The sequence below is a fragment of the Glarea lozoyensis genome (assembly GCF_000409485.1).
Source record: "Glarea lozoyensis ATCC 20868 chromosome Unknown GLAREA17, whole genome shotgun sequence".
In the NCBI taxonomy this organism is placed as follows: Eukaryota; Fungi; Ascomycota; class Leotiomycetes; order Helotiales; family Helotiaceae; genus Glarea; species Glarea lozoyensis.
In genome coordinates this window covers 815,524-841,574 of record NW_007360991.1, presented here as the reverse complement: position 1 = coordinate 841,574, position 26,051 = coordinate 815,524, and the positions used below count along the sequence as shown (strand labels likewise).

Here is a 26,051-nt window from a genome sequence, read left to right as displayed (position 1 = left end):
ATTGTGGCTTGACTATGTAAGAAGGATTGCCACATCGTAAATGCATTGACGGTACTCTGAGCTCCGTTTCCTTAGGCAGATGAATCGAAGATGGAATTGTCATCCACAAAATTCGAGTCCTTCGATTCCTAGTGGAAGAATCATGGCGGGCGCACTTGATTGACAACTTACAAGTCCATAACCGTGGGTCTTTTGCAAGAGCGGATGCAGCAGAGAAGGTAGCGAAAAAAGGAATCCGATTATGAGGGAACATAAATTCGGCTGTGAAAGCATTATCGGCCTACTTAGACTTCTTGGATGATGGTTCGGCTTCGACAGCCGTCGCTTAGAGGTACCGTTGACTTCAAACGCAGCGATTCAAGATGCTATAGACTAGCAATTCTTCATCGCCCAAAAGCAATCGTAGACGACAGGCTATGCAAGGTGTCATAGCAACAGATTACGCTACAACAACGTCTGATCACCGCTTGATTCCAAAGAAAAAGCGGCTGCGGCCGAGTACACATCATCACCTGACATCAAAGAAAGTTTAGCAAGAGCCAAAATGACACACCAAAAAAAGTGCATCCCTCAAAAAGTGTTGCAAGATTTCAATCCGTGTTGGGCTTCGTTGCCAAGGCTCTTCATACTCCTCAAAGATCGACAGCCACAAACGATGAAGACGTAGGAGATTTTGAGCAAACCAGCCAGTAACAAACCGGGCTCTCTTCCGATTCCATGGCATTCTAAGGAGGTAGTTCAAGAGCAACTACCAGCGGTAGGGCCTTGATTGTAGAGCCTTGTCGAAGCTGACCGTAACGTAGGTATCCTACTTACAACGGAGCATATTACAGCTTCATCGGCAGATAGGGGTAATGGCTGCGCCCAGTGAGAAACTACTCCAGGAGGTACATGATATCATGTAAAGAAGATTGATATGCCCACTTGTCGTTGTAGACAACGGTGGTAGCACAACCCCGAAGCGAGAAGCAAAAATGCGGGGAACCTTGGCTGTCGTCCAACTCACCACAACGGCAGATCATCTACCATTTATCCTTAAATTTCCAAGCAAATCAAAGTGGTACCGGGGTGTCGAAATGAAGCCATGTTTGTGGCATGTGTCCACCATCTGCGTGCATTATGCGGGGAAAATAAAGTGTTTCCAGAAGCAGACCATTGGCAGCAACGTGGGATACATTGTTCCAGCGAAAGGCCTTTCTAGTAATGCCCGATACAGAAGTACTCAATTGTATCGGTAATGAGTGGTAGCACAAGATTAATTCGCGTGACTTGTCTCTTGACTGCGGTGTTGAAAGCTTAACCAGATGTCACCTCGGGTGGATTTGATGGAGCTTGGGTCGTACTGAGCTGATGGAAGGTCTTGAATGCCGATAGACTTTCCGCACAGAATGCTTTAGAAGGCATGTCGTGTAGGAAGAGCAGCTGCTTCATTGCCGCTTCAGTGTCTTATGACCTAACTTCGTACAGTACAGTTCCTGAAACGTACTCGGTGCCGGATTCTCAACCTGTAGAATAATTAAGCACTCCGACCAGGAAGAGCTAAAGAATTTACCACATGCAGTGTTTGTAAGGAAGTTGGTCGCTGTCACAGTAAAGCCACGCTGGGCTGGAATTTGAAAACAATGTATTGATATGGCTTCGCAAATGCCCACCATTCTACATGCGAGGTGATAACGCTTATTCTATAGTATCATATCCCCAATGGGTACAAAGGACGTTCTAAACGAGCAGCCATCCTTCAAATAAACAAACGTTTGCAGGCAAATCTGATAGGTTGCCAGCGACCCAAATACTTTTTATCCCCATATTTCAAAACATCAAGGTGCGGTAAGATTGCCTTTTACACCACCTTTCGCGCCAACTTCTCTCGCAGTGATAGTGACGGCGAGGTCTTGAGCAACATTAACCATCACTTCGATCTTACTGCCCTTCTTGGTTCCTTTAACCGCGGCCTCAGCAAGGACACTACCGGTTTTCCAAACCTTCTCCCGCTGTTCTTCTGGCTCATCATCACTATCTTCGTCACTGTCATCGCTATCGTCCTTGGTGCCGTTCTCTTTCGCTTTTGGTTCTGGTTTAGTGACCTTGATGTGGCTTCCTCCCTCAACGATTTTGATCAAAACATCACCACCCTCCTTAGGTGCGGCAACATGAACTGTTCTTCTAGCTGGTACGGCAGTTTCCGCAGTGATGATAGGTGAGAAAACTCCCTTTGCCCCATCGCCAGATATACTTAGAACACCAATTGCTTTTGAAAGGTGCTTTACAGTGGTGACCGCTGGGTGCGTTGACTGCTCAATGTCCTCAGACTCAAACTCTTGAATTAAAGATGCTTGCAGAGCAGCACCGCGAGCCTGAAGCTCCGATGGGTTGACGGCAGTCGCTGTGGTTGACGGAGCCAAAACCGTTGTGCTATCCGGAAAAATGGCTTGGAAGTTGGATGCGATCTTTGGGGTATGCGACGTTCCTCCGGATAAGATAACTTCGTCAATGTCCAATACATCCAAACCTGCCTTCTTAACCACACCTTCAACTAGACGGTTGAAGCCATCGAAAACCTTGCGCGCAATAGTTTCATATCGGAGACGGTTGATGGTCGAAGAGAAATCAATACCTTCTGCCAAACTCTCCACGCTGAAATTTGCGTTGGTTCCAATACTGAGAGCTCTCTTGGTGGCCTCTGCTTCCAGCTTTAATTTTGCCAAACTTCGAGCATTTTCTCGTGGGTCAATCGAGTTCCACTTGATGAATTCCTTCGAGAAATGGTCTTGGAGAACCTTGTCAAGATGTACACCAGCGAATTCGTAATCGTGTGCGGTCGCCAAGATTGTATACATCCCCCCTCTGGACGCAATAACAGCAACATCGGATCGTGTTCCTCCAAGGTCGACCACAACCACATTCTTGTCAGAGACCTTGCTCTCGGGTCTGGCGTCATATGCCAAAAGTGCAGCTATAGGCTCGTGGATGAGTTGAAGGACCTCAATACCGGCATCGGCTGCAGCTTTGATGAGCGCATCTTTCTGTTTTTCGCTGAAGTTTGTGGGGATTGTGATGACCGCCGAAGTGACCTCCTTGCCGCTGAAATCAGACGCAGATTGCTTCAGTCGTCGAAAATGGCGAGTAGCAACTTCAGAGACTGTGACCGTCGATTTTTCGTCCCCTTCCTTGTCCTGGATCGTGAAAGCGATGGTACCCTCGTGTTCCTGGGGGTGGGCAGATGCGTGGCAGTGGGTTGGATCTATTGATTTGAATCTGTCACGAAGCAGTCAGCAAGTACCCAATAGACAAGATAGGTGTAGCTAAACATACTCTTGACCTAAGAAATCTCTGAAATAGGCGACTGTGTTGCCGCTGTTTCTAATAAGCTGTTGCTTGGCCTGCTGGCCATTATATTCCTCCCCATCAACGTATGATAAAATCGAAGGGATCTGGCGATCTAGTCATGGTCAGCTTTCAATATCATTATACACGAATTGCGATATGCACATTAGCATACATACCTCCGTCTTCATTAGCAATAACCTCGGCCTTGTCGTCGCCGGAGGTAATCGCAATGCTGCTATTTGAGTTTCCAAACGAAATACCAATGGCGTGTCTCCCTGCTGGAGCACTAGCTGACCCTTCCGCAGACATCTTAGCCAGTAACTTATACAATGATTTGCAGCTTCTTGTAGTATTGAGAAAGTTGCTGCAGTATGTTGAGCGGGTGTGTCTTGGGATGGTTTTCTACGGCCGACACAACTTTTTTGCGGCTTCGAGCCAAAACTTTACTAGCGCGAAATTCCCCTGGCCATGCCCCGCCAACTTTTCGCAAGGCTGAAGAGCGCCAAATAAACCCAGAATCAGCACACTTTGAATTCTTACGAATCGAGCGTCTGAAAATGGCAATGGCTGCAGGGCCTTTTGTTCTTCCTGGGCAGATATTAGACTCCAAAGATCTGCCATCGCATCCTACGCAGCCTCTCAAACTCGGTCCTGGATTACGACATATACCTCCGAGCACCATTACTACCATTGTCGCTGGACAATTATACACGGACAAGAGAAAAAATGCAGTATGGGTGGAATCTAATGGTGGCCGTGTAAGATATACGTAAATCTTCAATCGCCTGATCATCTCTGACTTCATATGGCAGTACACTCCTACCATTGGTGACCTCGTCATAGCGACCATCCAAAAAAGTTCCGCCGACGTCTACTATGCCAGTATCAGCGATTATACTCCGAATGCCACACTTCCGCAACTATCATTCGAGGGTGCGACGAAGAAAACTAGGCCTCAATTAGCATTCGGTGCTCTTGTCTATGCGCGTGTCACCCTTGCCAACAAACACATGGACCCAGAGTTGGAATGCGTCTCTTCATCAACAGGAAAGTCGGAAGGACTAGGGCCATTGAGTGAGGGGATGCTCTTCGATATATCATTAGCCATGTCTAGAAGGCTCATGCTACCAAAACCGGCCGACCAGGGAGCTTTGGTACTCTTGGAGGAGCTTGGGAGCCAAGGCATATCATTCGAGACAGCAGTGGGGCGAAATGGTAGAGTGTGGGTTAAAAGCAACAGTGTCAAGGCGACGTTAGCGATTGGCAGAGCGGTTCAAGAGACGGACGAGAAGGTACTCAGTGTCGAAGGTCAGAGAAAGCTAGCAAAGAAGGTTGCGCGAGATACATAACCTGCGGAAATGTAGCGGCTTTCTCCAATAGATGTGAGTCTCCAGCATCGTACTTGTCAAGCCGGAAGGATTGGGGGCCACGGCGACTCGACACACATGCCATCTTCCTGCGGTCGCCAATGCACGGCGTACTAGTTGGGGTATCTCGGGATTCTTGAAGTGATGTTTACCATACCATCAGCCCTACGATGAAACGAGCTGTGGCTAAGCCCATGCAAAAGATCTAAGGTCCAAAGTCTTGCGTAGGAGTCGATGCGGAACCGTAGAAGGGAGACTTCCATCATCCCGAAACGATGATTCCAAGTCTGGCGTTCTGCGGCTGAGGATCCTCATCCACATGCTGACAGATCATGCAATCGTCGTGTCGCAAAGCTTGGCGAATAACCCGAAGCTGATTCGCTCGACGAGTTAGAAGATACAAAATTCATGTGAAAGAAGTTTACAACCTACTGCACCCATCGTTTATGTAATGTCTCAGCAATTTTGATTGCGCCGTTGAAAACTTCCTAGCACATCCCATTCGTTGTACAAGTGCCTTGCCAATCTACCAACCACTAGGACAATTCGAAGCTGAAGCATTTTCCAAATCACTGAACATTTGTGATGACACTGCAGGCTCTAAGAATCCGAATTATGCTAGGCTGTACACTTGCTTGGGGTCCACGGATTTGGATTCTTCTGATGCATTGGTTATTCCCATTCAAAATGATTGCTATAAATCAAATGCATTCGCGCTCTGTTTTTTGCTGTCAATCATCGATATCATTCTTATCATCAATACAACATCCATTCAACTTTCCATCCAGCCTCAAGTCTTTGCATCGCCAGTACACACGAGTAGGCACCAAGAGTCCAATATGTCTGGTCTTGTCGCTACTCTCAAAAAGATCTTCCAAAGGAAGAAGCCAATCCCATTGGCATGTTCTATGAGTCTTGAAAATGACGAAGGGCATGTACATACTGGGGCGTGTTTTGTGGATATTCAACCACTTACGACTGTTGAGTGAGTCGGATTAAATTCCATTTAGGATGATCCGCTTTTCTAACCAGCTGCGGCTATTAGACTATTTCAATCCCAGGGTTGCCAATCTTGCCCTCCAGCAATTCCAGCGATCCATGAAAGCATTAAGAATGATCCTAATCTTCTCCTCCTTACCTACAACGTAACCTACTTTGACCACATGGGTTGGACTGACACCTTCGGCAAGCGTCAATGGGATCAACGCCAACGCGCCTACGTCCAGAAATGGGGACGAAACAACATCTTCACCCCGCAGGTCATTGCAGACGGTATCGCAGATGGCACAGGCGCCGGACAGAATGAAGTTAACAATATCGTATCTGCCGCTCGCGGAGTTCGCAGCTCCATGCCATGGCGCATCATCGTTGACACCAATGACACCGAGTTACGCATCGACTCTGATCTTCCCCACGCGGATCCTCATGATATCTTACTTATCATGTATGATCCCAAGCCAGAGACAGTGAAGATCAAGAAAGCGGTCAATAAGGGGAAGAAAATCGAACATCGGAATGTTGTAACGGGCATTTCGAAGATTGGGGAGTGGGTTGGTGGGAATCTCACGATGCCGCTTCCTGATGCTGCGATGAGAGGTGGTCATGGGAATCTTGAGATTGTTGCTGTTGTGCAAGCTGGGAATGGCGGGCCGATTCTAGCTTCTCAGAAGTTGTGAGGAAGGAAGGGGATTCACTGATTAGAGATTCTGTTGTTTTGCCTTGTTGGTTCAATTCTATACATCACTTTTCTCGGTTACTCATTACTTTTGTTTCTCATATATATAAGATTTCACATCATTTTCTGTTCCAACTAATCTGGCTTCGACTGGAGCATTCAGGCCAGACAGGCGCCTATTCTTTGGCGAAACTGTAAATAAAACTGTTGAAGTTAGATTAAAAATTCTTATGGCGCATACGACAACTTTTCCTATTTTGTCGACTGCATCTCACATAACCGAGCCGTCGGCAAGATTGCAACTTCGTTTGTACAATCGAGTGTTGGTCGAGTTTAGAATGGGCAGTATTCGTAAGCGGTTCAATTCTTTGTTCTAAAAGGGACTTTTCACTTCTCTTCTCTTATCCTCAAAGGTTATGAGAAATTTTACTTTTCGACAAACTTCAAGGTCTTCGATATCAAGCCTGTCATGGTCTAATCTCCCTGTTCGCTAACAAAACAAGTGATTAACTTAGCCGGATGGCACGCGTAATGATTTACAATCTATTCTGGGATCAATTCTAGTTCACTATAGTATCGCAAGACTGGATGGACAGTCCAATTGTATCTATCCCAGAAAAGGAATTTCTAACACCCCTTCCCCTTATAAGGCATATTGATATTTTGCAATCAAGGTGATGTCTTATATTCACAATATCTTCATTATCCCGTTCAAAGGTATTATTTCAAACTTGTAACGCGTCGGTGATTCATAAATGAGCGCGCTAAGAAGATATGGTGCCAGGGGTAAAGCTATAGTTGCTTCTAAATGGGGTTTCTAATTTTTTAGTGTTCGTTATATCACTCGGGTTGATGGTCCGATGCTTCTCGTCTCGAGAGTCGAGAAACTGATTTTATTGGCTGGTTCTTGACTCTTCTAACGTATGTCTATTCTCGGTCTGTGTCGTTTAGCAATCTACGATAAGAACTAAGCTTTGCCTATATCGTCATTATATTGACCGATTCCTATCTTGTCCATCGTTCTTTTCTTCGGATATTAAATTTAATAACCTTGTTGTTTAAGGCATCGTTCAGATATCTTAAGAGCAGGCTGGTATAATTTAATCTGTTTCTTCTTCAAATCCATATTGTATACTCCTTTTCACTCGTTTCATCCAGAAGGACAACTTCAAGTGTTCGATCATTTTATTTTAACGCTACTAGTTGACTATGAAGCTTTTTTGTTGCTCATGTTGGCAAGTACTCGGGGTTTTGTCGCTGGTCTAATATATCATGTTTCGCGGGACCTTTCTGACACTTCATTGAGCAACGAGCGGAACGATCTACCTGTCAAGCAGAACGCAAGACAATTATTTTCACTGCCACTTAAGGCTCAGAACACGACTAACGCCAGTACCATGGCCCCTAACCCTGGGGATGTGAAAATGTCACCTCTTGCTATATCTTTGCAAGGTGTCGATCAAAGACGACACTCCCCTAGCGAAACCTACACGTCTGTTTTCGCAATTTTCAGAGTGCCCAAATTTGACTTTAATTTAACCTCCAGCACACCAAATGGTTCTTACCTTCAATTTATCTGTGTGGGTATAGATAACAGTCCTGCGCTCATGCAATGCGGTATTTTAAACGGCATTAGACGAAGTGAAGGCCAGGATATCATTGAGAGAACGGCCTGGTATGAGTGGCTTCCGCAACCGTTAGTTCGGATTGATCACCGTCTGTTTGATTTCAAAGCTGGTATGTGAAAGCCGACAATATCTCAGCATTTGTGACCCTTCGTCCTCTTGAAAAAGATAAAGTTACATGTTTTCATACCTCCACTAACGATTATAGGACACACGATAATGGCATTCGTCAATATGGCAAACCCAACTACCACAACCTGTTACCTTAAGAACATCAATACCAACCAGACCTATACAAAGACTTATCAACCTGAAAACTCTACTCATGCACTGCAAGGGTATCAAGCCGAATGGATTGTGGAACAACAAATTACACCGGGGTTTCCAACACCTCACTACGAAAATGTTACATTCTGGAACACAAGAGCAGGTGTTAATTATGGAGGATTGCAATACACGCTCGATGGTGGCAACCCTTCGGAGCTTCAAACCCCGCCAGCTGGGGTGGAAATTGAGAATTCAACCACATTTCACGTTTATTGGATGGAGAATAAGAATGGTTGACACTTGGAACAACAGACTCAATTTTTTTAAACGGCCGAAAAGAATCCTCCTGATATTAGCTAGATAAATAAACTTACTTTTATTGCTTTCTTCAAATGGCATATCTTAGGAGTTTAGCCAGTCAATGCCACCCCCTACCTACTTTCGCTAAAACGTACTTTTGCTGTCATTGCACCTGCCCACAAATCAGGCTATAGACGCCCCTCGACTGGATTTCGCCTCTAGTAGAGTGTTGAATTGTTAGTGGAAACTGTTATAGTTCCAGGGTCACTGATTTGTACAACGGTTATCAGCTATCCATTGTCGGCTATCTTTACGCAGAAACTCACTACTTATACCAAGCTTGACTTGCCTTCTAGAAGCCATTTTTGCGCGAAATACGAGCTGACCCTAATTCGGAATTCTAACTATCCTACTTTCCTCATAGGGTTTATAACACGTATAGCTCACCATGCTTTGACTCGCTAATATTGTCCGAGAAGCGTGGTTTCAAGTGTGGTCTTACTTAATCAGTTGAACACAGAAATCTTGATTAATCTATGAAATCTCGCTTCAACCCCAACACAAAACATCTGTCGTAAAACTTTACGTCTTCCCTTTATTCTTCCCTACAAAAGTATCACACATTTATTATCAAGCCCTTGTTATTTATCAAGATGAATCTAATTTTTGACATAAAGCTATCTCTTACAATCACATTATTGACTAGCATCATCATCGCTAGTCAACTACATCCCTCAGAAAAATCTCCTCGCAATCTACACATCGGGGGACCTAGTGTTCTATCAATCGTACAGACTAAGCCACATTTTCCCCGACTAAAGCGCTACTTACCACTCGTGCCTGATGAGACTACTACTTATCTTGCAAACAAAAAGGTAGACGCACTACAATTAATAACATCCTCTTTCGCCGCTGCACAAGAGTATCCCCTATCGAGTCCATCGGTGATGCGAAATCTTACATCAGTCTCCGCAATTTTCAGTGTATCTGAAATTCATTACAATTTCTCATCCCGGACACCGGACGGTGTATTTGTACAGGATATCTCGGTTTCTATTGACAAAGGACTCTTATCTTGGCGATGTGGAATTAATTATCGCCTCCAACGAGTCGAAGGGAAAACCCAAACTGGGTTAGGTGCGGTTTCTGCAGGAGATTTCGAAGGTGGCAAGTTTGTTAGTAGAGAAGACTTTGCTGTTAATGCTGGTAAGTTAAATTCGAGAGAATTTCACATACATACTTCAGCTTTTTCAAGTCTTGTTCTTTATTCGCTTAAGCAAGCTCTCTAACGACGACCTACAGGCCAAACTGTCATGGCCTCTATCAATAGCCAGCAGTCGTCCAATCAAACTGTAACAAATTGCTACCTCAAAAACATGGATTCTAATCAACAATACAACTCGACTTCCAGACTTACTGAATCTTCTGAGTCTTATCAATCTCCAATTCTATGGGATCATATCCACTGGGGAGTGATACAACAAGCTACGCCAGGCCTCCCAACACCAACTTTCCAAAACATATCCTTTTGGGACCTGAAATCAGGTACCGATAATGGAATGATGACTTCACCACGTAATCGAACAGACATAGTCTCTACATTTAAAGAGAGACCTCAAATTGGCTTGGTTGATGACAATGCGACTGCATTCCATGTCTATTGGCAAGAGAACACATTCACTACGGGAATTAAGACGACCAATACAACTTAATTTCGCCAGCTAGCATTTTGCAAAAGTGGATATTGCAGCAAAGTTGGACAGGGGAAACATTTTGACCTGATGTAAAGGTCATAATACTATACTTCATATAATTTAAATGCGTAATAATATCAAAATGATTATCGTAGCAAAGAACCTCAGACCTAATTTTGCATAATTACGTTGGTTTTCCTATCTAAATAATCTGTTGCACATCTATAACTAGACCGTGGAAACGAACTGACAGTCATCGGATTTATGTTAACTTATAGAATTCAGAAAAAGAAATGGTGGGTTGATAAGGTCATGACTATTTTTACTCTCCATTTCGGGAGTAGACTGTAAACGGTAAAGCGTGCCTTAAAGGAGGTTATTAATTAGGGAACACACAACAGTTGCCAGCCATTGCGCCTTTTATTGTGTATTGCGAAAAGCTACTTTTGGTCTTAGCGGCACCAACTATTGAGCTATATCTATTCCCTAGCTTAGTTTAGGACTCTTTGTCGGGAATTCCTATCGGTGCATTTTTTGGGCTATCTGTCATTGTGTAATAATTCTGTAACTATATTCAAGTCACAATTACGGCTTGAAAATTATTGTTAAATTTAAGTCGTCGCATAATTAGCGAAGTTAGTATTTCAACATGTTAAGACTATTTAGGAAAATCAAGGAATCTACTCTCTTATAAGACTCAAATATCTCAATTCGCAACTACTTAGCTCGCCAGTGCTGTCCGAGAAGAGATATAGGATCTACAGTTTTACTTAATAGGTTAAGTATGAAAATGTCGTCAAAATACCTTAGTATACAAAAGGAACCTCGAAACATTTTGAAGTGAAAATATGTGCGTTCCTTTTTCTGATACACTGGCATTATAAAATAATAATCTTGAGTCTTTGTTAATGAATAAGAGGAAGCTAATTGAAAAAATGAAGCTCTCTTGCGTAATCCTACTATTGACTAGCATTTCCGCTATCGCTAGTCCACTACATACCTCACAGGAATCCCCTCACACTCCGCCGATCAAGGTACGCGACACTTTGTCTACCACAGAAACACAGCCAGAGAGCTTCCCGAAAATTCCTCCTGCTACTATATCCTCTCTCTTTAAGAAAGGCACGAATGGCATTCACCCTAAAAGGAATCAAAGTGAAGGAGACCCAAACGAAATAGACCTGTATACTTTTGCGGCCTTGGAACACAGTACATCGCCTTCATATCAAGATACTACATCGATTTATGCCACTTTCAATGTACCAGATATCAACTATCATTTATCTTCTAGCACACAAGATGGCTCTTATTCTCAGTACATCATAGTTGAACTGGACGGCTCAGATTATGTTCATCAATGTGGAATTTTACAGCGGGTTCAACGGGCCAGCGGCAAAAACATTTTTTTTGTAACTGGAGTCCACGCGTGGTGGAATACCACTGTTCTTTCCGAAAAGCTTCGCGAACCACCTCCTCGCGAATCGTTTGACTTCAAAGCTGGTAAGTCTACGTTGATTTGCGTCTAAAATGTTAAAAGACTTCATCTGGCTGCTTTCTTCCACGCATATTCATCTCTTCTAACTATTAAATATAGGCGAAACAATCATGGCCTACGTTGTCACCCAAAAGTTGCTTAAGCAAACTCTAGCAACTTGCTACCTCAAAAACGTCAATACCAATCAGCAGGTGAACTGGACTATCAGCGCTCCTGGCTCCTATTCCGTACCACAGTGGAAAGCTGCTAGATGGGGGGTAGCACAAGAAGCGTCTAAGGGGTTTCCAACACCTTATTTCCAAAATATAACATTTAAAGACCTAAGGGTTTCCAACGACTACGGAGTGCTGACCACCCCAGGGGAAGTGACTGGTGTTTACAATTGGTTGGAAGAAGACACCACTGCGATGGAGGTCATTGATGGGGCCGCATATCGTGTGTATTGGACAGAGAATCCCAGAGTCAAAACAATCTACTAAACTTGATTTTGGAAATTTGGGGACGTAACTTTGTTACAGCATTATATCTTTTTAATTGGCCAACAGGATGCTACTTTTATTTCTCTACCTAGTCTAATTTGCGTTGATGCCGTCCAAAATAATTAGGCATGATTCAATATGCATATGTGAGAGTTTCGTGTTGGCTGTCTTCGGAAATTTATGACAAAGAAATCAAAAGCCGAGGTTGCAACCGTTTTTGTATTTGCTTTCGGGGATACGCTGCTTGCAACAAATCGCGGCTTTGTTCGACTTCATGTGGGAGGGAGGTGCTTGTTTTCAAAAATACTGTGCGAGGAAAATCTGATAAAAAAAGACTTTAAGCTTTTCATCTTTAATGGACTAAGAACACTGTTGAATGCTTTTAGTACAGAAAACAGAATGTTTGTTCCTAAGATATTGTTCTGCCTGTTTATCAAGTGCTCCATTAACATTAAGCCACAAATTGTAAAACTCGAAACTTGCTTACAACAAGCAAATATATCGTACGCAACTCAACAATCACCAATCTGGTCCAATCTCACCGCCCCATACAATCTCCGTCTTTCATACACTCCGGCGCTGGTTGTACTTCCTACAACCGATCAGCAAGTAGGACAAAGTATATCATGCTCGGCAAAAGAAAGTTTTAAAGTTCAACCCAAAGGTGGTGGGCATTCTTATACGAGCTTTTCATTGGGTGGCCAAGACGGAATTGCCGTGGTTTCCATGGAGAACTTCAATGAAATCGAGGTGGATCAGAGTAAGTCGCTTCGTTGGCAAAATTTCTAGGGCCACTTTGGACTAAAACTCTCCCACAGCGACATTCATAGCAAAGATTGGTGCAGGTCAAAGACTTGGGAACGTAGCTCTCGGAATCCATGAACAAGGCAAAAGAGGGTTACCTCACGGTACTTGTCCTGGGGTTGGGATTGGTGGCCATGCTACACATGGAGGCTACGGTTACGATTCAAGACTGTGGGGCTTAGCACTTGATACCATTTTTGGTCTTGATGTGGTTTTCGCCAACGGATCTATCATATACGCCAACGAAACACAAAATCCAGATGTTTATTTTGCTATGAGAGGAGCTGGAGACAGTTTCGGCATCGTCACGAATTTCTACATGCAAACCAACGAAGCTCCAGAGACAGTCACCTACTTCACCGCCAATCTGAACGAAACGCTCAAAAGTATTGATCAACTCACTTCCGCGTTCCTTCGCACTCAAGATTTCGTCATCAACTCGCCACTCCTGACCAAAAACATTTCGTTTGGATTCTACACAGATAACAGTGGTGCGCTCAGCATTACCGGAATGTGTATGTTTTGCAACACCACTTTCTTCAAAGAAACAGTCTTCCCAGCTTTGACCGAGGGGGTCACACCGTTTCCCGGATCAATCAACATTACAGATCTCTCATGGCTCGACACCTTACAAGTTCTGGCAGGTGCCGATCCATTGGCTGAACCCTTGGACGGTTACAACATTCACGACACCTTTTACGCAAAATCGGTGGTCACAAAAGAAGCCGAGCCTCTCACAGAAGAAGCAGTACGAAATTTTTGGGAATACATTATTTCCAAGACAAACATCAACACTCCACCCTCTTTCTCAATAATCAACTTGTATGGAGCTCAAGACTCGCAAATTAACGTACCGTCTCCATCAGCATCAGCATATTCCGATCGAGAATCACTTTGGGTCTTCCAAAATTACGGTTATACCGCTAATCACGCTCTTCCGTGGGATTCCCGCATCATCCCTCTCATTGACGGATTAAATGCCGCCATTGGAAATTCTCAGCCCACCGGGAACTTTTCTGCATATTCAAAGTATATTGATCCGGAGTTGACCGCAACACAGGCTGCAGAGCAGTATTTTGGACCGAAGACTCATGATAAGTTATTGAGATTGAAGACGGAATTGGATCCGGGTTTCGTGTTTTGGAATCCGCAAGCGGTGAGAAATTCAGGATTGTTGAGCTTGCCTCCGGATGAGCTTGAGGATTATCAGGCCAACTATGAGTAAACCCTGTTCCTTTCTCCTAGCTGTGGAAAGTAGGAGAATGATTTTAAAAATGTTATAGTGTTTCAGGGTGTTCGAAAAGATAGTAGTCCAATCGCGATGTTTGTTCAAGATAATTGATTAAAACTCATGATTTTCGTCTATCATTTCCTGCAAATAGGTGTTTCTCAAATTATCTGTGCCGAACATATGTTAAGACTACCCGCGCACTCCAAATCAACTCCATCATAACTCAGTAGAATGTTTAGCAGGTCTAACAACCTATCTTGTCGTCCGTCAGGTGTTTCAACGCAAAGAAATCGTCGAACCTTGAAGAATAAGCGACATGTCATCAATAAATGCTTTCATTCTGAGCCAAAATTGTATTGCTAAGAACGCAGAACCCCATTCTATCACATAGAAAAGCCTTGAGCCCCGTATATCACAAACTTTTGCTTTCAACAATATCTCACTAAGCTACTTTACCCTCCACAACGGCTCTAATACCCTTCGAATCCAACTTCGGAAATGCAACATGAAACTCATGCTTAAATTTGACATCGCTAACGTCTGTCTCGTAAAGCTTCATATCATATCTCGCTATAGCCGCAATAGCAAGAAACATTTCAGCATGTGCTAAGTTCATACCCACACAGCTTCTTGAGCCTTTGTTGAATGCCATTTGGTATTTTCGTATTTCTGTTCCTTCTTTACCCAACCACCTTTCAGGCTTGAACGCCCAGGGCTCTGGGAAGATAAATTCATTGGTATGCACAGAGAGTGTCGTCTCACTGACGGGCGTGCCAGGTGGAATGGCGTACTGTTTGTATTGAAGTGTTTCGTGCGGAGCGATTCGAGAGGTTCGTCCGGCCACACCAAAAGAGAGTCGGTTGCCTTCCGCGATGCAGCCACTGAGGTATGGTAGTTGTTCTAATTCTTTCCAAGTTGCTGTTTTAGGTGTTTTCTGAAGCTCTGATCTTAATTGCGCCATTTTCTCTGGGTGATGGAGGAGATAAAAGTGAGTAATCGCCATAGATTTTGCTGGCGAGTCGGTCCCTGACGTTCACTTTTAGTGTCGATAATACAACAAATATAACCACCAGCAATTATAACGTACCAGCTAGTACAAGAAGAGTTCCTTCATTTTCTAACCTGGTTAAGCTTTTCTCTGAAGGGGGTAAATTTTTATTGTCCCGAAGTTCATAGAAGATTGACCTATGATGGCCCTTTTTTAAATTTTTTGTGTCTTCTAGCACTCGTTGAACGTCTATTTTGACTGTCTAGAATGAATTTAGTTCATGCTCTGAAGTCGCGTCTGCTCCAGGTGTGAATACCTCTGAAAGATTTCTCATATCTAGAGCGCCAGCTGGCATGATGTGCTTCGCTATTGGGAACGGTATCATATCTAAGATATCGAAGATCCAAGGTAAGTGAAGAACCGCTTTGATGCCCTGAAGCAATTCGGATATATTGTTCCTGTGGGTTGCAGCTTGCTGTTCGTCATCGAGCAGTTTTTCATCCCGCCCAAAGCAATAATATGACACGACACTTTTAGCTATTAGCCAGAGAACTTTCCAACAGTGTGGGCGAGGGATCTACTAACTCGTTTGCTAAGGCATAATAAGCATCCGACAAATTGATAGGCGTTTTCGTCAATATGTGGGAATGTACCAATTTGTCCAGCTTTGCGACTCTGTCGGTGATGACAGATTCGAAAGCCGTGATGGCCTTTTTACTGAAAAACGGATTAAGGGCTTCACGTCTTCTTCGATGGATGTCATGATTGACTGTGGTGCCAGTAGATCCGGAAACTTTTACAGTCTTCATAAAGAAAGCATATTTTTCACGATTCCGGGATGCTGGTGCATAGACTTCGTCCAAAAAGCTGGGGTCGCTGATATGAATTTCCCACGGCGTAATTCTTATGATGGGACCTACGTGAAATGAAACGTTAGCTACCTGTGTTTTCCACACGAGGGGAGTAACATACCGTACACAAGATGTAACTGCTGGATATGCCAAACAAATTGACCTGGCTTGATTACATCGTAGTAGAACTCGTACCAAGACGTCAAGGCCGCGAGCTTAGGTCCTGGTATATTGGATAATGGACCGAGAACTAATCTCCAAACGACGATAGAGACCGACTGGGCCACGAGTATCGCGACAATAATTCCTATGAACATCATAATTTCTGGGGATAGTTATTGGTGGCTGTTACCAACACCTATATTAAAATTGAAAATCAAAGGCGATTGCAGTGGGTGTTGTAGCGTGTTCTCTACAACATAACGGAGTAGAGTCCTGAAAAACTTCCTGAGTATGAAAATGCATTGTAAGTTGGTGATAAGGATGTGTCTTTCCGGTGTAGTCCTCTTTTTCGGTATTGTAAGCCAACATGCAGGCGACAACACAATTGTTGGAACAGGCTAAATTCTGCGCCCCAAAGTTTGCTGATGTTACTATTTCTTCAATAGCAGTGTTTGCTGCGTGCCTTCCGAGTTTGATCATAACATTGGCCAGATGCAAGACTGTCGCCCTTTCATGTTGTTGAATGGCACATTGTTGGCTGTACAAATCCTACGTCAGTGACCTTCAGCGGCCATGCAAAAACAATATTGTAACTTCGAAGTACATGATGCCGAATGCAGAAACCCAACACATGCCGGTAAAATATTCTTCGAGGGTATTTGTGCTCTCTCAGCCTATAAGGGAGAAATTCGTTCGCCATTCAAAAGTCGACGAGGTTCTGTCGCTCAATACGTCTGCATGAGCCAACAATGGTACCCTATACCAATGGCAGCTTTAATAACAATCGTGTTACTATGTAGCGGTAATGGTACGCTCAGCCACCCTTTTAACGCGTGGTATGCGGCCTGCTGTTTCTGCACCAAAACGCTTTCCTTATGATGACCTCCTTAGGCTCCCTTTGACCAAACACGCTAGGGATGAAGTGTGACATGACTCGTAAGCGCATTTAATTCTAAACTACAGTATTGTCGGCAACATTTCTTTGCTACAGATTTTCAATTTACGGTCATGACATCATCCCACGCGTCGAGACTTGAAGAGTTACACGGAGGACTTTACATCAATCAAATGTCCTCCAGCCCGTCAGTTGTTGAGCCATCACAGTGTCCAAAGTGCTCTAAGAGAGGTATTGGGTCGGTGCTATCTTTGTAGCACGCTGAATGCTGAGAAGCCCATTCTCGTAGAGCATCCCAATCTCTGCATTTCCTGTTCTGACCATCACCCGTCACGTTCCTTCCCCAAGAATACAAGAGCGTATCTCCTGCTGTGCATTGAATGTATTGTCTGATACTGTCAAAATAATGTATTGCATGAGTGGTTGGATAGGTAAGCTTGTCTCCACGAAGTACTTCATAAAATGTTTTCCGCACGATGGTCTATCGTATTATTAGTAACCTCATCCCAAGTAAAATCTATTGTCAAAATGCTAAGAGAGTAGATTAGAATTTTGGGGCCTCACCAAACAATGTAATTGATGATATGCATCGATTACATAGACTCCTTTGCCAAGATTGCTGGGTAGCTGCATCGTCTCTGGCAAATTCTTTCGTGCTGCCCACTCAAGTTCTACAGCGACAATTCCATGGGAAGGAACAATCTTGTCCCAAAGGTCATCCAGAGTCCCGGATTCTTGCTCAACTTGGCTGTACTTTGACCACCAGGTATAGTTTTGTATGCGTCTTTCAGATTTGAGATCTAGCGCTCCTAAACAACTAAGTTCAGTAAATATTTTCGATGAGAAAGGCACAGGCTGAGGAAAGGGGTTCACCGTATGAGAACTCGGTATTTCCACATCCCATAGAGGTTAAAGTTCGACTGAGGAAGTTAAGAATGAATCCGATGTTCGAGACCCCCAGCATTAGAAGACCGAAGTCCTTCCAGTTGAGGGACTTGATCGTCCATTCGTTCACTGCTGTTGAATCTGTGCGTAGTGGCCGATAGATATAACTTGACACCGCCATTGAAAGTCCTTGAGGAACGAGGACACCGGCGAAGCGAAAGCGTTAGTTGTGCGGAAAGCTGCGTGATGTACTTTTGCTTTCTTGAATCATTGAGGTGTATGAAAGAGACAAACAAAGTAACTATGGATGATACGCTCTCCCAACAGAACTTGGCAGGAATGAACAGCAGAATTGAGAGGGACCAACATATTTCTTGCCGATGTTGATGCAGGCAATATTGTACTTCCCTGCGAAGCCCAACACGTTTAAATGTGTATAGTCGCGGCATTTGAACAACCCTGGTACACAACCAGTGATCCTACTCAAGATTCACATGCATGCATGCTGTCCCACCGTTGTGATTTGATTGAAGTTGGTGATGTTCATCCAGGTATATCTTTTCCAGTTCTGGCCAGTCCAACAAAGTCGGGATGCGGGCACGCATACAAGTAGCCACACTAAAGAACAACAGTCCTTTCTCTATTCCACTCGGAAGGTTGATCACCTCATAAAAGTTCTTCTGACCCATAATTCAACAAATATTCCAAAATGGCTACCCTCAATGATCTGGTTGATGGGTTCAGGCCAGTGACGCCAGAATCTATGATCGCAGTGGGAACAGTGTTGCCTTTGTTAGCTTCTACGGCAGTAGCTCTCCGATTCTTCATTAAACACAGGAGAAAAGCTGAATTGGGACTGGATGATTGGTCTATTCTTGTAGCTCTATTATTATGCATTGGCCTGGGTGCAATGATGATTGCAGGTGAGTTACTTGACATAACATATAACCAAGCCAAAACTTAATTTTGGTTTCTATTATAGGCTCGGCAGTTCATGCATTGGGTCAGCCAACTCCATTCGGAGAAGGACCTATGGGTTTTCTTCATGTTATCAACGATGCAATTATCACCACAGAAAAGGTAGCTCAGATCTTTTCACTTTGAGATCGACCGTTAATTGTTGAACTTTACTAGATTAAATATGCATTCAACATTATGCAAGCACTTGCATTTGGCACAATAAAGCTATCAGTCCTCTTATTTTACCGACGAATATTCAGAGGAAGGTCTTTTAATATCACCTCGTGGATCATGATAGGTGTCACTATCTGCTGGACTTTAGGATTTTTGTTTACGTACATTTTTGAGTGCAGGACAAAGTTCTGGGCTTTTTGGTCTACCCTTGACGACTTATTGACGCATTGCCTCAATGATGTGTTTTTCCAGAAAGTGCTGGCAATAACAGATGTGGTCACGGATGTTCTCATTCTATCGATACCCATCCCATGCATCTGGAAGCTACAGCTCAATACTGAACGAAAGCTGGGAATATGTGGAATCTTTCTTCTGGGTTCTTTGGTAGTGGCATTCGGCATAGTGCGCTTAGTCTTCTTCGAGCAGCGTCTCACCAACGGATTCTCGTCTTCGCAAGGAATTTTGTTAATGTCAACGTGGATGTATTGGAGCATGATAGAGATGGGAATGGCAATCGTCGCTGCCTGCCTGCCTTCACTTCGCCCGCTTTTCGGTGGCATGGGATCCGTGCGCAGCTTTTCGAAGGCAATTCGAAGTCTCTTTAGTGTCAGATCACTTTCGTCTGAACCTTCCATGCCTGGAAATCAGAAGTCGGCAAGAATATTGTCTGTTGTCGACAACAATTCCAACTCCTCCGAAGCGGAATTTGTCGTCCCAACGAAAGTCCCTCTTGGTGGGGCTGGGGAGACTTTTGCGATGAGAGATCTAGAGTCACAGGAACATATTCAACCTGGTCAGATCACAGTAAAGAAGAACGTGTTTCAAAGTTATTCGAAATAATGATTTCACTAACCGAATTCGAAAATCTGATCTCTGGCAAAATTGTGGGTTGAATGACAGTGGATTGGAAGAAAGAATTGGTAAGGCGACCTGGTCTTTGACTTCGGTGGAGTAAAACAACGTTCTTGCTAGATTTTAGAGTAGAATTAAAGGGAGACTACTTGATTGGGACGCATAGGAGCACGGTCACCAAAAATTATTCATATTTCAGCTTTTTAATCAAACAAATAAACAACCTCGGTTTTGTAGTATTGATGTTTGCTACTCGCAACTCACATAAACAGATTCTCTCGGCCGGTTGGACAACTTGGGATGTCCTACGGAGTTTGCCATATCTATGCAATAGTTTCGATAACACCCCCGCTTTGTCCACCTCTTTCTCCCGAGAGGAAACTTCGATGATGTGTGGTCTTTCGATTTCATCAGAGAGCTGTCAAATCCTGCGAACTGCACAGTATCTTCATGCAAGTCCTTTTCAGTACTGATGTTTGGCTGTGTACCCAACGTTCCCCGTCATGGACACTCCGTTCATTCTGGATGTCACCTTCCACCTTTAAACAAGTCAACATTAGCCCTGCTTTCCAACTTTTGATGTCACTTTCCAGTAAAATCTACGTTCGGCAGTTGTATGATTGGTGCCCAAATCACCGCCGCTGAGGTGTTGGTGACACCGGGTTGGAGCAAAATGTTACCCCTAATCATCAGCTATGCGAGAAAATGGTCTTGCCACATTATCCGTAAGTGTCATAACAACCTACGCCGCCGACGAGCCTCGTCTTGGTAATTTTAGGAATATAACTACTATGTCAATCGCTCTTCTTTTCTCACTCACTCAAACCAACTTACAGTTTATTTTCTCCACAAACCCACAAAGATTTATATCAAGTTCTCACTTTCAACACATCATAAGCATGTATATCACCAAGATGTTTGCTTTCGCTATCAGCTTGGCAACAGCTATTTCCTTTCCAGGTATGTCAATTCCTCGATCTTGATACATTTTAACACTTGCTGACATGTGTTCAAAAAGTCAAACTCGAGCCGAAGAGCAACGAAGTCGTAGAGATACCAACCGAAGATGGGAGAAAGATTTTCTCAGATGTCTGGTAAATTCCTTTTCCTGGAAGCTTCAAAGTCTGTTTCTCTAACCCTGATAATACATAAGAGTTATTGACAAATTTAATAGGCTGCTGAAGGAAAGGCTCAATTTCTCTTGAATTTATGAGATTCCCATAAATATTTTCATTCTGGCAGATAGCTTTGGGTCACTAGTCATTCGTCACTTCCAGGGTCAACAAGAAAATTGGATAGTTATACCATACAACAGAATGCCTCTAAAACTATTTCGTGCAAATAAGAACATTGAAGAATTCAAAATGCAAATGGAAAATCGAGTTCTCACAAAATCACAAATCTCAGCATCTACATTATGATCTACTCAATAATTCTGTAAACACCCTAAATCACCTCATTCTCTAGTCAATATAATCCTGTTGACAAAGCTTTTGCCAGAAGTTGGATTTCGAAATTGTGCATAATTCACTACAAAATATGTCTCAAATGCTAGGGAAAAAAACGTGCAATTGGTGAGAGAGGCAACTTCAGAGATGTTCCTCATTCCTGTCTTCCCAAATAACGAGTAAGTTTCCCCGCTACCGTTTACTTCACGAAAATACTGTCACGCACATTACGTCAACGGTTTGAAAAAGGGCGATATTATGTCGTATTCGCTACTTTACAGAGTTGGGAGGCACAGAAGTCGTCATCTAACGTTCACGATTGACGAGACAGTTCTAGGTTCTTCGGATCGGGGCCAAAGTCAGACACAGATCGCGATCCTGTATGAAGAGCGCTTGGATAAATACAGTTTTGTTGGATCGAGAAGCGTGGACCATAGACCATCCCCTTCATGACTCATGTTGGTACTACAACATTCATATATGTTCAGGGATCGAACTATTATGTAGGAGCCGAGTACAACCAACGCTGTCTGGAAGTTATGTTACCATATATTCATTGTTGTGGTAACGCGGGCTTTTGGGAAGAGTGATATGTCAAGAGCGGGTTAGTCTGTTACACTGTTTATGGGGCTGAGCCTTTCGCTGCAATTTCCAACATTGTCAGTGACCTTTTGCTTTAGCATAGAGAATTGTCATATTCACCGGAGAAGTCACTAGTCAAGTAGAGAATCGTTAAATTCCAAAAGTGCTTCGAAATATTTCTCATTAACATGAGACCAAAAATCCTCGAAAGTCAAGACAACCGCTGCCTTTTAGGCGATGACGAATCACTTTTGGATCCTACGGGAATCAGCAAACTGAAATGGATTCAAGTAAAGTACAATTTGTTTCTCGTAGTCACCAATATTTTGTTGCTGGTTCTACTTTTGTTTTCCGCCAAAGAGACGGTGCTTCAGATTATTTTTGGCTCATACAACGGTAACTCCAACTCTTTAGGCAAGTTCCCTTCACCTCAGATATCTCTACATCCGATCAAAACTTCAGCAGCCCAGTAGCCCGCCTGTTCCATCTTACGATTGTATCACGAAGTGCTCCAAGACATACTTTTCTTCGCTAACCTATTGCAACTCTAGCTGGACTCGAATTGCCGATCAACATATATCAAAATATTCAAACAGACCACCGTTTCAGCACGCTAGATCGTGCTGCTGCTAATATGGCATGGGATAATTATACTGTTAACGGACACGTTGCGCTACCTAAGTCATGGGCAAAATCACAAGGCTGGAGAGTAGGGACCGATATGCCCCACGACCCGGAAAAGGCGATCTATGTCATCGATGCATTTCACCAACTCCACTGTTTGGTATTACCTCTTCCCAACATTTTTCAAAGCGTGCTTTCCTAATCTGGAATAGATGCTGATTAGAACATTGTCAAATGACCTTTGGGATGGGATGTCCCCCGAGACGTTCGGGCACTCCAGACAACATATAAATCATTGTTTTGACTCGCTCAGACAGGGTATCACATGTCGGGCCGATTCACTTCCATTGAATGTTCCAAGGGAAGGTGATTCTCTAGAGTTGGGAGCCGGTCAGAGGAGGAAATGCAGGGATTGGGAATTGCTTCAGAATTGGGTTGTTGACCACACTGCTTGTTACAATGGTGTTAAATGCCCAACTTGATTGGAAAATCAATGCTCTTTCACGGCAAGTCAGAATTCGAAGCTGCTAAGAGCAGTTGGACATATTGTAGATTCAAATTATGTTGCGTAAGTCGAATATGAGTTTAGGTGATTTGCCTCAATTGAACCAGCTCAACCGTTGAAGTCATGACATGTTCCAGAACAAAGACTAGCATTTTCTTACGCACACAGTTCTTATAAAACTACACTGCTACGTTTCATAAGTATGCGCTGCAGCTTTTCTATCTTCTCTCTAAAAAGTAGTAACCTCATAAAAGAAGGATTGAAAGATCAGTTTCCCGGAGTATATTCTGAATATGGGCGGCTAACTTTGTTTCCATTTGTTACCCATCTTGGAAAGTTTACCGTCATTCAAAGCTCTCTTCAGTCATTCAGATTGATCATGTGTGACATGGTTCACGATTTGACATCATATTTTTCCAATTTACAAATTTCTGTTTTATGGCAACGTTCTGCCAGGTCATCCGACATAATCATTCTTTTCCCTAGGTCAGTTCTAGAGAAAATACACTTTTTAATAAACATCAGAAAATTGGGATAATGCAATGTTGTCCACTTAACTATAGTATCTCAGAAGGATTAGAGTTCGCCTCCATTTTCATGCACTCATTGCACTGTCACGTTCTGTAAATTTTCCGAGTAAGGCTCTCAACTAAACCCCTTGTAACAATTCTTACTATTGTAATGCTATAAAATAACTAGCTCCATGGGTTTAAAGATCATCAGTAGTGTGGCTGAGATCATATTCGGTAGCTTTTAGGAAGAAGGGTCAGGAAACCTTTAAAGTTTATCTGGTTGTGTCGCTGGAAAGACATACATAATAGACAAATATATTACCAATTCAATACGGTCCACTCCCGAAATATTAATCTTAACAATTACTACCCAAATTTTCGCAATGACTTGTCTTTGGCGTGACTAAAAGATGTATTTGTAAGAAGTTTGACGATACAACGAAGAAATAAATATTCAAAATTAGTGTCGCAAGTAACTCGTCTGAAGGTTTCGAAAAACTTCCTTTGAAGAAAAGTCAAGCATATCCCAAAAAACCAAACTTACGAGGAGTCAATTTGATTTTTGAGAAGTTAAGAAGTCTCAACCGACATGATCGGGGGTGCTCGCTTAGCAAAGCACCTTTTTAGAGCACCAGGAGCACAATGGAGGCTGGTGAGTGAGGTACCTACCTTAGGTAAGTGTTCTTCCCCAAATAAACTTCCACCTTGCCTTTGTGGTTCGGTGACAATAACAATATATACTGTTTCTGTTTATTGTATTCCTATAGATATAAATAGTGAGGGTAGCATAAGCGGGTGGATTATAAATGGTTGTGGTTGTCGATCCCGATTAGGCTTAGCGCAAGCAACAGGCCCATGATTCCAAAGCCCGAGCCTCGAGGTCTTTGTCACCTTCCATCAATTTTCGAAGTGTCGTCAATATCAAACCCTGGCTAAGGAATCATCCTGATCACCGATAAACCCCCACAAGCTGTGCACCACAGATTTTTGCGTGTGTTGAGCCGCACGTCTTGTTTCAAGCATAATATAATAATTCATGACGGCCGTTCTCTCCACTGCAACCCCTGCTCGAAGCTCTGGCAGTCTGCCATTATAGCTTCGCGTTGCACTGATAAGCCATTGATGGACGGCGCCACCGCTATGCCGCGCTTTATTGGACCTGAGGTGAGAATGCTCACGGGAAAGGTCGGTTGATGTTGCTGTTTTCAGTCCGGCAAATCATCAGGTATGGTAGACATGATTTTCTGACGAGGCTGTTGGACTCTTCGCAAATTGTTATCAGTCAAGCCTTGCCAACGAGTTTTTCTGCTCACTATCAAGCGTGAAAATGTCAAAGCAAATTGGACAAAGGCCTGCCATGGCAAATCCGGTCACATATACCAAACCGGGGAGTACGGAAATATCTCTCGTTTCATGATCGTCTTAATCCGCTGACAGCCATATTAGCTAGAGACTCGGTGGTCTCCGCGTCGCCTAGACCATCACAATCCCAAAATCCACAGGAAGCCTACGTTTTGGAGACAATATACCCATCTGACGGTACGGCTATTGTATCTAATGTTGACATCATCGCAGTCCATGGGCTTTCACAAAAGGGCGAAATCTCTTGGGTTTTTAATCGGTCCAAGGGGCCTTCAACTAAAAAGGATTCCTTCAAGCCAGCCGTTGAATCTATTAAGGAAACGAAAGACGCAGCGGCTAACTTCGTGGGTATATTGGGAAAGAAAGCAGCGAAGCCGTTCTCAATTCCAGTTCAACGGGCCCAGGCCGATCTACCTTTGACAAAGGAGCCGAAAGAGAAGGCCTCTGCCATTCAGCCTAGTGATGCTTCAATATCCAGCGATACCGTTGATTTAAACCCCTCTTTGCCTACAAAAGTCAATTGGCTCAAGGACGAATCTATGCTTCCAAAATCCTTGCCAAGAGCTAGAGTTCTGCAGTTCAACTACACATCCTCACCTACAGGCACTCCTGCTGAAATTCTGAGGAAGATTGCCTCGGAGCTACTTGAAAGACTTAGCGAAGCAAGGAAAAACTGTGGACCTGGCCTTTCGAGACCCCTTGTATTCATAGGACATGGTTTCGGGGGTATTGTCATCAGCCAGGCGTTGATTATGGCACATGAGGAGTCCCATCAGTCTATACTTGAGGCAACAGTTGGCCTGCTCTTCTGTATGTACCTGACACACTTGCGCGAGCGAAGGAAAATTTTGCGCATTGGCCGTGGCTTATGATTTATTTCTTCACTACGCTGACAAATTCGTTCAGTAGGTACCCCGTTTCAAGGATCGCAAGCGGTGGTAGATCAACTACAAGCAAAGCACGAGCAACAATGAGGTAAATTTGGAT

General features: G+C 43.5%; 10 protein-coding genes across 10 annotated transcripts; 8 read left to right on the top strand and 2 right to left on the bottom strand.

Moving 5' to 3' along the window:
- Window positions 1–1,817: 1,817 nt before the first annotated feature.
- GLAREA_12115 (Actin-like ATPase) lies at window positions 1,818–3,636 on the bottom strand (the record flags this gene model as incomplete). Its single annotated transcript, XM_008082897.1, has 3 exons — window positions 1,818–3,255; window positions 3,313–3,439; window positions 3,504–3,636. The coding sequence occupies 3 exons, from the start codon at window positions 3,634–3,636 to the stop codon at window positions 1,818–1,820; spliced, it is 1,698 nt and encodes a 565-aa protein (XP_008081088.1).
- A 248-nt stretch (window positions 3,637–3,884) lies between these two features.
- Window positions 3,885–4,676, top strand: GLAREA_12114 (uncharacterized protein; the record flags this gene model as incomplete). Its single annotated transcript, XM_008082896.1, has 2 exons — window positions 3,885–4,085; window positions 4,140–4,676. The coding sequence occupies 2 exons, from the start codon at window positions 3,885–3,887 to the stop codon at window positions 4,674–4,676; spliced, it is 738 nt and encodes a 245-aa protein (XP_008081087.1).
- Window positions 4,677–5,533: 857 nt separating this feature from the next.
- On the top strand, window positions 5,534–6,370 carry GLAREA_12113 (Thioredoxin-like protein; the record flags this gene model as incomplete). Its single annotated transcript, XM_008082895.1, has 2 exons — window positions 5,534–5,679; window positions 5,740–6,370. The coding sequence occupies 2 exons, from the start codon at window positions 5,534–5,536 to the stop codon at window positions 6,368–6,370; spliced, it is 777 nt and encodes a 258-aa protein (XP_008081086.1).
- Window positions 6,371–7,766: 1,396 nt separating this feature from the next.
- Window positions 7,767–8,558, top strand: GLAREA_12112 (Concanavalin A-like lectins/glucanase; the record flags this gene model as incomplete). The annotated part of the gene is made up of 2 exons (XM_008082894.1): window positions 7,767–8,106; window positions 8,203–8,558. 2 exons carry the CDS (start codon window positions 7,767–7,769, stop codon window positions 8,556–8,558), a joined length of 696 nt encoding a protein of 231 aa, XP_008081085.1.
- A 656-nt stretch (window positions 8,559–9,214) lies between these two features.
- GLAREA_12111 (uncharacterized protein) lies at window positions 9,215–10,273 on the top strand (the record flags this gene model as incomplete). Its single annotated transcript, XM_008082893.1, has 2 exons — window positions 9,215–9,767; window positions 9,864–10,273. 2 exons carry the CDS (start codon window positions 9,215–9,217, stop codon window positions 10,271–10,273), a joined length of 963 nt encoding a protein of 320 aa, XP_008081084.1.
- Window positions 10,274–11,190: 917 nt separating this feature from the next.
- GLAREA_12110 (uncharacterized protein) lies at window positions 11,191–12,229 on the top strand (the record flags this gene model as incomplete). The annotated part of the gene is made up of 2 exons (XM_008082892.1): window positions 11,191–11,755; window positions 11,850–12,229. The coding sequence occupies 2 exons, from the start codon at window positions 11,191–11,193 to the stop codon at window positions 12,227–12,229; spliced, it is 945 nt and encodes a 314-aa protein (XP_008081083.1).
- A 399-nt stretch (window positions 12,230–12,628) lies between these two features.
- GLAREA_12109 (FAD-binding protein) lies at window positions 12,629–14,258 on the top strand (the record flags this gene model as incomplete). Its single annotated transcript, XM_008082891.1, has 2 exons — window positions 12,629–12,989; window positions 13,048–14,258. 2 exons carry the CDS (start codon window positions 12,629–12,631, stop codon window positions 14,256–14,258), a joined length of 1,572 nt encoding a protein of 523 aa, XP_008081082.1.
- A 448-nt stretch (window positions 14,259–14,706) lies between these two features.
- Window positions 14,707–16,423, bottom strand: GLAREA_12108 (Cytochrome P450; the record flags this gene model as incomplete). The annotated part of the gene is made up of 5 exons (XM_008082890.1): window positions 14,707–15,290; window positions 15,352–15,514; window positions 15,569–15,782; window positions 15,838–16,168; window positions 16,225–16,423. The coding sequence occupies 5 exons, from the start codon at window positions 16,421–16,423 to the stop codon at window positions 14,707–14,709; spliced, it is 1,491 nt and encodes a 496-aa protein (XP_008081081.1).
- A 2,331-nt stretch (window positions 16,424–18,754) lies between these two features.
- Window positions 18,755–20,019, top strand: GLAREA_12107 (plasma membrane protein Pth11-like protein; the record flags this gene model as incomplete). The annotated part of the gene is made up of 3 exons (XM_008082889.1): window positions 18,755–18,968; window positions 19,028–19,125; window positions 19,180–20,019. 3 exons carry the CDS (start codon window positions 18,755–18,757, stop codon window positions 20,017–20,019), a joined length of 1,152 nt encoding a protein of 383 aa, XP_008081080.1.
- Window positions 20,020–25,029: 5,010 nt separating this feature from the next.
- GLAREA_12106 (alpha/beta-Hydrolase) lies at window positions 25,030–26,038 on the top strand (the record flags this gene model as incomplete). The annotated part of the gene is made up of 3 exons (XM_008082888.1): window positions 25,030–25,093; window positions 25,149–25,874; window positions 25,971–26,038. 3 exons carry the CDS (start codon window positions 25,030–25,032, stop codon window positions 26,036–26,038), a joined length of 858 nt encoding a protein of 285 aa, XP_008081079.1.
- Between the last annotated feature and the right edge of the window lie 13 nt (window positions 26,039–26,051).